This window comes from Alligator sinensis, unplaced genomic scaffold (genome assembly GCF_000455745.1).
Source record: "Alligator sinensis unplaced genomic scaffold, ASM45574v1 scaffold639_1, whole genome shotgun sequence".
NCBI classification, from domain to species: Eukaryota; Metazoa; Chordata; order Crocodylia; family Alligatoridae; genus Alligator; species Alligator sinensis.
This window is the reverse complement of record NW_005842771.1, coordinates 582,423-593,880: the sequence shown is the minus strand read 5'-3', so window position 1 is coordinate 593,880 and position 11,458 is coordinate 582,423. Positions and strand designations below refer to the sequence as shown.

General features: G+C 45.1%; 1 protein-coding gene across 1 annotated transcript; it reads left to right on the top strand.

The window, feature by feature from the left end:
• Nucleotides 1-3,527: 3,527 nt before the first annotated feature.
• On the top strand, nt 3,528-4,466 carry LOC102387128 (olfactory receptor 1019-like). The gene has a single exon (XM_006034789.1). The coding sequence runs from the start codon at nt 3,528-3,530 to the stop codon at nt 4,464-4,466; it is 939 nt and encodes a 312-aa protein (XP_006034851.1).
• Nucleotides 4,467-11,458: the final 6,992 nt, after the last annotated feature.

The window sequence follows — 11,458 nt, the reverse complement described above, 5'->3', positions numbered from 1 at the left end:
TTGTCACCTGAGAAGATGAATGAGCAAACATCATTGCAGGGATATTTCCTGTGAAGAAAGATTTAAATTTCTTTTTTGAGAAAAAAAGACCTATGTCCTTTGATACTATAAAAATGGGAAGTCATGTGTTAGAGCTTATGGACAGTAGTTAGAGACAATTTGTTTGTGAGCGGTTTTTCTCAGGGGACTGAAATGTCCCTTGGCACGATGTACAGAGCAATGGACCCTGAGGGAATCCACAAAAACAGCCTCAAATACCTGAAAAACAAACATACAAAGAAATCTCCTGGCTTCCAAACTACCTGGAGTCAAGAACAACAGCGGTCTCCCTCCAGCACTGTGTCCATCACTCAGGCTCTGAGAGAGGTAGGGTAACTCTTCCTTTTTGGTTATGGCCACTGGAAATAATTCTGATTCAGAGAAAAAGGGTAGGGAGAGAAGACTCGTGCATTCCTGAATACTGGCTATCTGGGCAGCATGCTTATTTTTGTTTTTCTGTTTCAGGACAGCACAGAGAGGAGAAAATGTATCCCTAATGTTCCAGGATTCTGAGAAATGAAACTGATTATTTAGATAAGATATCTCTCTCTCTATATATATATAGATATAGATATTGTAAAATAAACAGGCCAATGTGTAACTGCAGCACAGGAAGACATTCTAGGAAGGCTGTCCCCTGAATTGGGTTGGAAACTATTTTCCTTATCTATGAACACGTTGAGCTTTCACAACATTTCCCTTTCCACAGTGGGATAAGCCAGAGTTTTAAAGGTGTTTTGTCAGAAATAAAAGATGATTCCTGAACAATCAGAAGTGCAGCATTTAGGGCACTGAGCTGGTATGTGAGAATTGTGAAATCAAGTTTTACCCTGTCTAGTTAAGACCAAAATATTCATTTTTGATCTAATAATGCCCCTCAGAGACATAGAAACCTCACTGAGTAGCCAGGCAGTTGGGTGGGGTGGGGGGGAGATGGCAAGAGTAGACAGGGGAGGGGAGTGCAGCATCATGGGTAAGGGGAAGGAAGTCTTACTTGCTGGGGCAACTGCTATGCTGATGCTGCTCAGCATCAATATTTTTAATTCTCCTGTGGCTAGGCTACCTAAGAGCAGATCCTTGTGCCCAGATTGCTCCTCCCCTCCCCTACACGCTGCATACATGTTGGGAGTATGGCTATGCCTACTCTGGCAAAGGCTTCCCAGAGGAAGAGTTCCATTCTGCCTACCTAGATTCACTCATGCCCCACTCCCCAGATACACAGTTGGGCATGATGCTGTATTGTCCAGCTCCTGTGTGTGGGCAGAAGCAACACAGGACTTTCCTCCACCACTACCAAGGCCCTGAACCCCATCATATACATTGATTGGTTTGGTGCTGCACTGTCCAGCTCCTATGGCTAGACAGGGGCAGCACAGAGAGATTCCCCTGCTGTGGCAAAGATTCCCAGTGGAGGTGGTCCTGGTGCCCACTTACAGTTGGTGCCTGGGGCAGGTGCCCTACTTGCCCCATCCTAGTTACACTACTGATCTTTCTTCCACCAAAAATGTTTCTACTTTTCTTTGGAATTATCATCTACCTTCTCTGAGAGAAATAGTTTAGTCAGAGAATTCCTGACTAATTCTAATTGCATGCTCAGCTAAAGACAACCAATAGAGCTCCTTTTAAGTCACTTCTTGTTTACGTAAACTCAAAAATTTTATAGAAATATATACAAATAACAGAACTGTTATTTCAAAGATTATCATTTAACATATTTTTTTTTCTGAAAACCCCTCAGATCCACACACCTATATATTGTCTTGAAAATATATGCACCATATACGGTTACCAGCCAGGGTCAGTGACCAGAACTGTGGGGACTTTGGGTCCCTAAGACCAAGCAAGACTAACAAAATGTATTTGGTCACCATAAGCTCTTTGCACTGGTGTTGTGCACACCTGGAGATCACACCCACCAGGCACATCTACAAATGCGTTAAGGTACTTTTTCTAATGTAAGTTAAGTTTAGTACCTCCAATGTGAAGAAGTAAAAAATGCACATTAAGTTGCCTTAACGCCCAGTAATGAATGTGCATGTTTTTTAAGTAACATGTAATGCATAGCAGCCTATTTTACTGTGCAGTAGCATAATTATATTTTTATATACTTTAATGCACAGTAAAATAGGCTACTGTGCATTAAAGCACACATGTAGACATGCCCACTGACTGAAACCTGCACCAAATAGCATCACCCATGTTGGACTGATCTCAGCTAATCTCTGGAATCCAATGTCTCTGTGGGAGGAGCCATGTTTCAAAAGGTAACTTTGTATGTGTAACAGGCCTAAATTTCTACTTCATCCCAGATGTTTTGCATTGATCCTGGTTTCTGAAAAGCAGGATGCCCAAAGGAGACATGTTACTCTGGAAAGCATATGCATCAATAAAGGCTTTTAAATGTGGTATGTCATGTTTCAAAGGACACTAAAAGACACATTTACATGTAAGATGAATTTAAAAACTTCAGGCTATTAGAAAGGATGGAATACAGCTGGGAGCAATTTGACCACAGTGGTCCCAATGGGTTACCTTCTACAGAATGTACATTTAAAACATTTAGTAAATAATTTCAACAAATGAGACATAAAATAAAAATGGAATACATGGACCTGTGTGGCTGAACATTTGGCATCAGCCATTCAACAGGCTCCATCAGTATCTCCTTCCTACAGCTTTGTGCATCACGTTCTTTACTTCTGATTAAATAACTTTGTCTAGTTTCATAATAACAAATGTAGCAGTATCTGTGTTTAATATTTTTAATACTGAGTAGTACTTTGCTCCATCACTGAGTAGAAGCAACATTGTACAATGTTACAACCATGACTTATTGCGTAACTTCTAAAAGTGCTATGCAAATACTTTGATCAGAGAGCTCACTGAGTGCACACCAGGCATGTACACAGCCCTCGCATGTCCAGACTCCACAAACCTCTTCCCAACACTTCATGTTCCCACCCACACTAACCTTCTTCACAAAGCCCCCACCTCAAGGTATAATCCTCATTCCATCATCAGATTCCCCAGCAGTGTCAGATCCCATGTACTCCCAAATACACTTGCTATTTCTGAACAACCCATCTCCAGATTGGAAGCAAAATAGTGACAGTTACATTGCACATCTCCTAGAAAAAACAGTTGTTCTTCCTAGATGAGGACAAAAATGTCTCTCTTGCCTTTTAACTCAGAAGTAGCATATGCAGTCCAGTCTGTGGCCTTTGGATGTTACCTTTTCCTTTGGGAATGTTTGGTAGGTCTGCTAACATTCCAGATTCCCTGTTCTAGATTCTCCCCTGTAAAACATACATCTCTGTAGCTTGGGTGCATAACATTTTGTGTGTCAGAAAGCATGAGGTTTAGTATTATGAGATGGGTTGTTCAGGGATCAATAATAGGTTATTCCAAAATATTGACACTCGCCTCGTATTTCCCTTTCCTTTCAGCGCAATTATCTTTATCTGCAAAGGCAAGTGTAGTTGCGATAAATGACAGAGGGGAATCACACTGAAGCAACTGAGTTCCTCTTGTTGGGATTCACAGGCAACCCAAAGCTAGAGATATTCCTCTTTGTGTTCTTTCTCTTCATCTATATGGTCATTCTACTGGGAAACTTTGGGATGATCATGTTGATCAGGATCAACTCCCAGCTTCATACCCCCATGTACTTTTTTATCAGCAACCTGGCTGTCTTGGATGTTGGAATCTCCACCATCATTGCTCCCAGAATGCTAATGACCTTACTTGCAACAAGCAAAGCTATATCATTCACTGGATGCTGTGTACAGTTCTTCTTGTTCTGCATCGCTGTGACCTGTGAATGCTGCCTGTTGGCAGTGATGGCATATGATCGATTCATAGCCATCTGCAACCCATTGCTCTACCCTGTCATCATGTCTAAATGGTTCTGCATGCTACTGATGTTGGCCTCACATCTAGTGAGCTACCTTCATGCAATAATTGAGACTATAATAGTATTCAACTTGTCCTTCTGCCGCTCCACCATCATTAATCATTTCTTCTGTGATACACCACCACTTCTAAAGCTGTCCTGTTCTGACACATATATTACTGATATTGTTCATTTTACTTGCTGTGCTTTGATTGTAGTGTCAACTACCCTGATTATCCTCATCTCCTACATATACATTCTGGTTGCTATCCTAAGGATCAGCTCTGCTCAGGGAAGGTGCAAAGCCTTTTCCACCTGTGCCTCCCACCTGACAGCTGTTACCATCTTCTATGGAACAGGCTCTTTCATGTATTTAAGGGCCAATTCAAAATACGCTATGGATCAGGACAAAATCATCTCTGTATTTTATACTCTTGCAATCCCCATGGTGAACCCCATGATCTACAGCCTGAGGAACAAGGAGGTAAAAGAGGCCTTCAAAAGAACCCTAAAAAGAAGGTTTTCTTCTCAGTGAATTTAAATGCTGGGGTGGGTTCAGGATTAATAAATGAAAATGAAAAGGTAGAGTGAGTTTTCTATATACTTTTCCTGAGACCTGTTAATGTCTCTGTGTTTTGTATCCAGAGAAACTAAAAGCTACATTTTCTACAAAAAGCTCTATATTTTACAGCCATCAGTTGGACACTTAAGCAATTGACCAGGCTTTCCATGATTCTGACTTCCCATTCTCAGTGAAGGACTGTTGTGTGTTCATGTACTCCTGCTGCCTTCAAGCGCTCAAGAATGAGGAGTGAGGATCTCCAAAGTGACAAAAATGGCTAAGAGTCATAAGATTATATATTAAAAAATACTACTTCTTGAACTTATAAGTCTCTTGAACCACAGGCCACATGTTCCACGAACCTTTCTACCCATTCCCAAACAAGGATTTCTCTATCAGTTGTTATATCTGCTATTTGTATCTCAAGACTGTTTGGCATCCTGTCCAAAAGGATTCACATAAGTATCCAAAAGTCAGATGAGGAAACCACACAAGCTACCTGAAGGACCAACACCTGCATTCCTCAGAGCCGGTACTTGTTTACATGAAGAGAGAGCAAATGGAGTTTTTCCTGCTGTGCCTACCGAGAAGTCAAAGGGATTGAGGGATGTAAAGCTGTCCTTGTGTAGCCAAAAGAGCTTCTGATGCTGCTGCATGGAACTGCAATCCCATGTTCCCCTGAAAAAACATGGAAATGGAGTGGGACAGATATGATCTACCCCACAAAACTCTGAACATGCAAAAACCACAAGAGAAAGAAAAGAAAGTCAAGCTAGACTGTGAAGAGGCAGGAAAGAGAGAAAGAATCATATAATTATAGAAATTAAGGGCTGGAAGGATCCTCAAAAGATCACTGAATCCAACCCCCCTGCTCTGGGCATGAATACTGCTGAGATCAAATGATCCCAGCGAGGTGTCTGTCCAGTCTCCTCTTGAAGACGTCCAAGGTTGGGGACTGCACCACCTCCTTGGGAAATCTGTTCCAGATTCTGGACACCCTTACCGTAAAGAAGTTCTTCCTTACATCCAACCTGAAGCCATCCTCTAACCGTTTACGGCCATTGTTCCTTGTCCTCCTGTGGGGCACCCTAGTGAACAGTTTTTTTCCTAGCTCCTGATAATCACCCTTTACATACTTATAGAGGTCCACCAAGCCTCTCAGGGTCTTCAAAGGGATGGAGTGAACTAAAAATCATATGCAGGGAAGCAGACAGTATTTCTTAAACAAAAATAACTTTAATGATCAAGAGTTCCCCCCTCAGTCTTCTCGTCCCCGGGCTGAACAGTCCCAGATCCCTTAGTCTTTCCTCATAAGGTTTATCCTCCAGGCCCTTAATCATTCTTGTGTCCCTTTTCTGGACCCTTTCAAGATTCTCTATGTCTTTTTTGAAGTGCAGCAGCCAGAACTGGACACAGTAATTCAGCTGGGGTCTCACTAGTGCCGAGAAGAGAAGAAGTACCACTTTCTTAGCCCTGCTCACAATGTATCAGCTAATGCATCCCAGTATGCTATTAACTCTGTTGACTACAGCATTGCACTGGAGGCTGACATTCATCCTGTGATCAACCATAACCCCAAGGTCCCTTTCAGCCATCGTGCTGGCCAGAACATCTCCTTCTAACCTATATTCATGTCACTGGTTACTTCTTCAATGGAGGGAATCCTTCAGGAAAATTCATGACACAGACTGCTGCCATCTCCTAATAAATCTTGGTGACAGATTATGGTTTTCTTGTAATAGTTCTGGTTTAAATGTGTTCATGTTGTAATAATGTTGCATGCTTCCCTTTCTCAATTAGCTGGTCCATGAGGAATGTAGGGGTTAATTGTGTTTTGCATCAGATATGTGGAGATCTGCCTAAGTGCTCTAACAGTGGGTAATGGGCCATCAAGGAACAAGGAGCTAATTTGTCTATGCTGACACACCAAGTGGACCCCAGGTCAGTACCTGAAGAGACTCCCAGCTGATTCTGGTGTCAGGGAAGCACTTGAAAGAAGGACAGTGCAGAGAGCCCCTCCTGAAAAAAGGAGAGATGTCCAGAGTCAAAGTGGAGAGAGAGAGAAAGGCAGGATGAGAGGACCCTGAGAGACTTGAAAAGACTTTGTTTGTCAGAGGCTTCCTGGAGAATTATCCTAGGTTGCATGGTTCAAAAACTCTTGATCATCAATAACGTTATTTTTGTTTAAGAAATTATGTCTGCTTCCTTGCATATGATTTTTAGTTCACTCCATCCCTTTGAAGAGGTAACGGCCCACTTGAGAAGCCAGGTCAGAAGGTAGTTCTTGAGGGGAGGGCACAGATAAACAGTGTGGTTCAGGGACCAAAAGTCTGGGTCTTGGAGCTGAAGGAACCAAAGGCCGCATTTATCTAGATATTAGGCCTGGGCTGATTAGAGAGGGGCACTTGAAGACTCTTTATAAGCCTGGGTGTCTCAAGCAAGTGCTCCCTGAGGAATCCATGACAGCATTCAACAGCAGAAAATTCTGGGTGAGCAGGGATTGAGGTACATATGTATTTGAAAATGTACCTTTGTATTATTGGGTAGTAAGGGTGAAACATATAGCTCACACAGAATTTACAGGGTTTCACACAGAGCTTCCACTGTTGAACGAGTCAAGAAACACTGGGCACATCTACACATGCAAATACTGCTAGATGGGTTTACTCCACAGTAATTTACTGCAGAGTAAACGTGTCCTGGGCAGGCATCTACACTTTCACACAGTCTCACCGCCATCCTTGGCAAAGCCTTTGAAAAGATTATTAAGGCTCATATATGTGAGAGCCCAGCAGGAAAAATTATGCTGAGGGGAAATCAGCACGGGTTCATAGCAGGTAGATCATGCCTGACTAATCTAGTCTCTTTTTATGACCAGGTTACAAAACACCTGGATGCAGGAGTAGGGGTTGACATCGTTTACTTAGACTTCAGGAAGGCCTTCAACACGGTATCCCACCCCATACTGGTGAACAAGTTAAGAGGCTGTGACTTGGATGATTACACAGTCTGGTGGGTGGCAAATTGGCTAGATGGTTGTACCCAGAGAGTCATAGTGGATGGGTCGGTATCAACCTGGAAGGGCGTGGGCAGTGGGGTCCTGCAGGGCTCAGTCCTTGGACCGGTACTCTTCAATGTCTTCATCAGTGACTTGGATGAGGCAGTGAAGGGTACTCTGTCCAAGTTTGCGGATGATACAAAACTGTGGGGAGAAGTGGACACACCAGAGGGCAGGGAACAACTACAGGCAGACCTGGACAGGTTGTACAAATGGGCAGAAAACAACAGAATGCAGTTCAACAAGGAGAAATGCAACGTGCTGCACCTAGGGAGGAAAAATGTCCAGCATACCTACTGCCTAGGAAATGACCTGCTCAGTAGCACGGAAGCGGAAAGGGATCTTGGAGTCCTAGTGGACTCCAAGATGAACATGAGTCATCACTGTGACAAAGTCATCAGAAAAGCTAACGGCACTTTATCATGCATCAGCAGATGCGTGACAAACAGAACCAAGGAGGTGATATTTCCCCTCTATCGGGCACTGGTCAGACTGCAGTTGGAATACTATGTCCAATTTTGGGTACCACACTTCAAGAGGGATGTGGATAACCTGGAGAGGGTCCAGAGAAGGGCCACTTGTATGGTTAAGGGCTTGCAGGCCAAGCCCTACGAGGAGAGACTGGGGTATCTAGACCTCTTCAGCCTCCGCAAGAGAAGGTTGAGAGGCGACCTTGTGGCTGCCTATAAATTCATCATGGGAGCGCAGAAGGGAATTGGTGAGGCTTTACTCACCAAGGTGCCCCTGGGGGTCACAAGAAATAATGGCCATAAGCTAGCAGCGAGCAGATTTAGACTGAAATTCTTCACAGTTCGAGTGGCCAAAATCTGGAATGGGCTCCCAAGGGAGGTGGTGCTCTCCCCTACCCTGGGGGTCTTCAAGAGGAGGTTGGATAGGCATCTGGCTGGGGTCATCTGAGCCCAGCCCTCTTTCCTGCCTATGCAGGGGGTCGGACTCGATGATCTATTGAGGTCCCTTCCGACCCTAACATCTATGAATCTATGAATTTGGGAGCAGATTTGCTTCTCTTGGCACTAGCCTGCTCCCCACCCCCTCCAGGCCTGCACTGGCCCCTTCCAACAGTCAGGGGGAGCTAGAGACTCAGGCCATAGCTGTCTGCAGCTGGGGGCCATCTTTAAAAGCCCCCCGCCCTCCACCCCCCAACCCCCGGCTACTCCTTGGCCAGCTGCATTCCAATCCAGAGCAGCCTGCAGCATGCTGGCACAGTGCTCTGCATCTCTCTCACCAGATCAGGTGCCCACTGCATGATAGCTGCTCCACCCCCAGGCCCCAGAAGCAACATCCAGCACACAAGGCTCCTGCTCAACACACCGCTTGTCCTGCTTCACTGCTGCAGTGACTGCCAACTGGCATGGGTCAGTCTTGGCCCTGGTTGCCCCGTCCCCCACCATGCAGTGTAATGGCCTGCCCAGGCTCACACGGTGTCTCAGTGCCCCCGCCACTGCGCTGCTGCTGCCCAGACCCCAGCAGGGATGCTGCCGCTGGTCCCATTCATGAGCTCCTGGGGTTCCAGCCCCACCGCCTGTGGGCTTGCTGGGCCAGCCAGGACTGGTGGCTGCCTGTTGCCCAGCACACCTGGGATGAAAAGCAGTGGCTGGAGTCTTTTTGCATGACTTGGGACACCTTCCAGGAGCTCTTCAACAAACTCTGACCGCATCTGGAGCAACAGGGCACTACCATGTGATGGCCCCTCCCCATGGACACACAGCTAGCCATTGCCCTGCTCAAGATGGCCATACCCACCAGTCTGCACTATGTTGGCTGCCTCTTCAGCATGGGCAAGACAACTGCTGGGAAGGCTATCCTGGAGGTCTGGGGTGCCCTCCAGGATGTGCTGGGGCACACTGTGCTCTGGGTGGAGGCGGTGGCAGAGTTCTGCACTCTGGGCTTCACTCAGTGCATCAGGACCCTGGACAGGACCCACATCCCTGTCCCCTGCCTGACCCACAGTAACCACCCCTACTATAATTGGTGGGGCTTTCACTCCATCATACTCAAGGCCATCATTGACCAATGTGGCACCTTCACCAACATGAACACCGGCTGGGCCGGCAGTGCCCATGATGCCCACATTTTCCACAACTCCATCCTGCCAGCCATGGTGGAGAGTGGGCACTTTGCACCAGGCATGCCAGACTGCTAGCTGGTGCTATTGCAGTCCCACCCCTCCTCATCAGAGACCCTTATATGGCAATCCCCCAGTGAGTCTGCACCCTCAGAAGCAGCCACAGGCACAGGGTGCTGCCCCTTTGTTACAGCAGCAACAACAGCTCAGGGTGGTGAGACCACATCACTGCAGCAGCTGGGGACTTTGAGTCCCTATGTCAGGTAAAAGTGATCTCCCACTACCAGCCTCTCCATTCTCTGACACTCCGCACCCCATAGTGTTGCCAAGTATCCATAAATTTTCAGACAGTCAGTTAAAAGTCAGGTTAAAACACATGTCCATAAAGTCTGGAGCCATCTGTGAAAAGTTAAGTAATCTGGAGCTTTACTGAATCACAGGAGTGTTGAAGAGCTCCAGCTGGCTGGAGAAGCCTCACCCTTCAAAGTAAAAGTATCAACACACAGCTGAATGTATTATCCTTTTTACAGCAACATGCTGTGAATTAAGTGGGTTGCAAACCACCTGGATATGGGAAATTTGGGTGCTACTGTATTTAGAATTTAGCTGAATAGAACTTACATAAATTGTGGTAGTACTAGAAGGTATTTCAGCATGTTTAAGTCATGATTCCAAGAGATGTAATGTTAAGTAACTTTGTAGTTACATCTCTTGGAATCATGACTTAAACATGCTGAAATACCTTCTAGTACTACCACAATATATTTTATATATTTTCCTTATATTTTATATATTTTATATATTTTCCAATATATTTTATATGTTTTTCTTATATTTAAAGAACTGCTAATTGAACTGAATGAGTTTAATAGACTGAGTGCAGGACTGAGAGTCAGGAAATATAAGCTTTAATGCCATCACTGCTACTCTTTGGATTTAACAACCAATTTGGTTTTGTGTTTTACAAGGATCATGGAAATTTCATAGATTTCATAGATTTCATAGACATCAGGGCTGGAAGGGACCTCGGAAGATCATCGAGTCCAGCCCCCCGCCCAAAGGGCAGGAAGTCAGCTGGGGTCATAGGATCCCAGCAAGATAAGCATCCAGTTTCATCTTGAAGGTGTTCAATGAAGGCGCTTGAACCACCTCCGGTGGCAGGCTGTTCCAGACCTTGGGGGCTCGGACAGTAAAGAAATTCTTCCTTATGTCCAGCCTGAAACGATCTTGAAGTAGTTTGTGACCATTCGACCTCGTCATCCCTTGGGGCGCTCTGGTGAACAAACGTTCCCCCAGATGCTGGTGGTCACCCCTGATAAACTTAAATATAACACATGTTAATTTCTTAGTGTGTTTTTATTATTTTTCTGAGAGAGAGAGAATCCTTCTCTGATGTGTTAATGATATATAGGAGTCGTACTGTGTCTTTCTCTTCGTTTCATTGGTACATAACAAAGAATGTAATAATGGAGCCAAATTTCATAATCTCCAGTTGCAGGTCAGGAAATTGAGGCACAGGAAGATAAGGAGACTTCCCTAAGAACAAGCAGCAAGCCAGTAGCAGAGCTGGGCAGACCCAGATTAATGCTCTGTCTGATGAGCAGGAATCCTGGTTTTCTATGATTAAAAAAATCACAAATTCTTTGGTAAAAAATTGCCAATTCTCTGATAAAAATCCCAAAATCTGTGGTTAAAATTAAGTGCCCCCACAGCCCTGCTGGTGTCCCTCACTCCCCCACCCACAGGCCCCCAGCCCTGCTTGTGCCTCTTGTCCCCCACCCACAGCCCCTGCCCCCCAGCCCTGCTGGAGGGGGCCCCCAG

What these genes read in the sequence shown, in the direction of transcription:
- LOC102387128 (XM_006034789.1), top strand. Translation starts at nt 3,528, where the DNA reads ATGACAGAGGGGAATCACACTGAAGCAACTGAGTTCCTCTTGTTGGGA.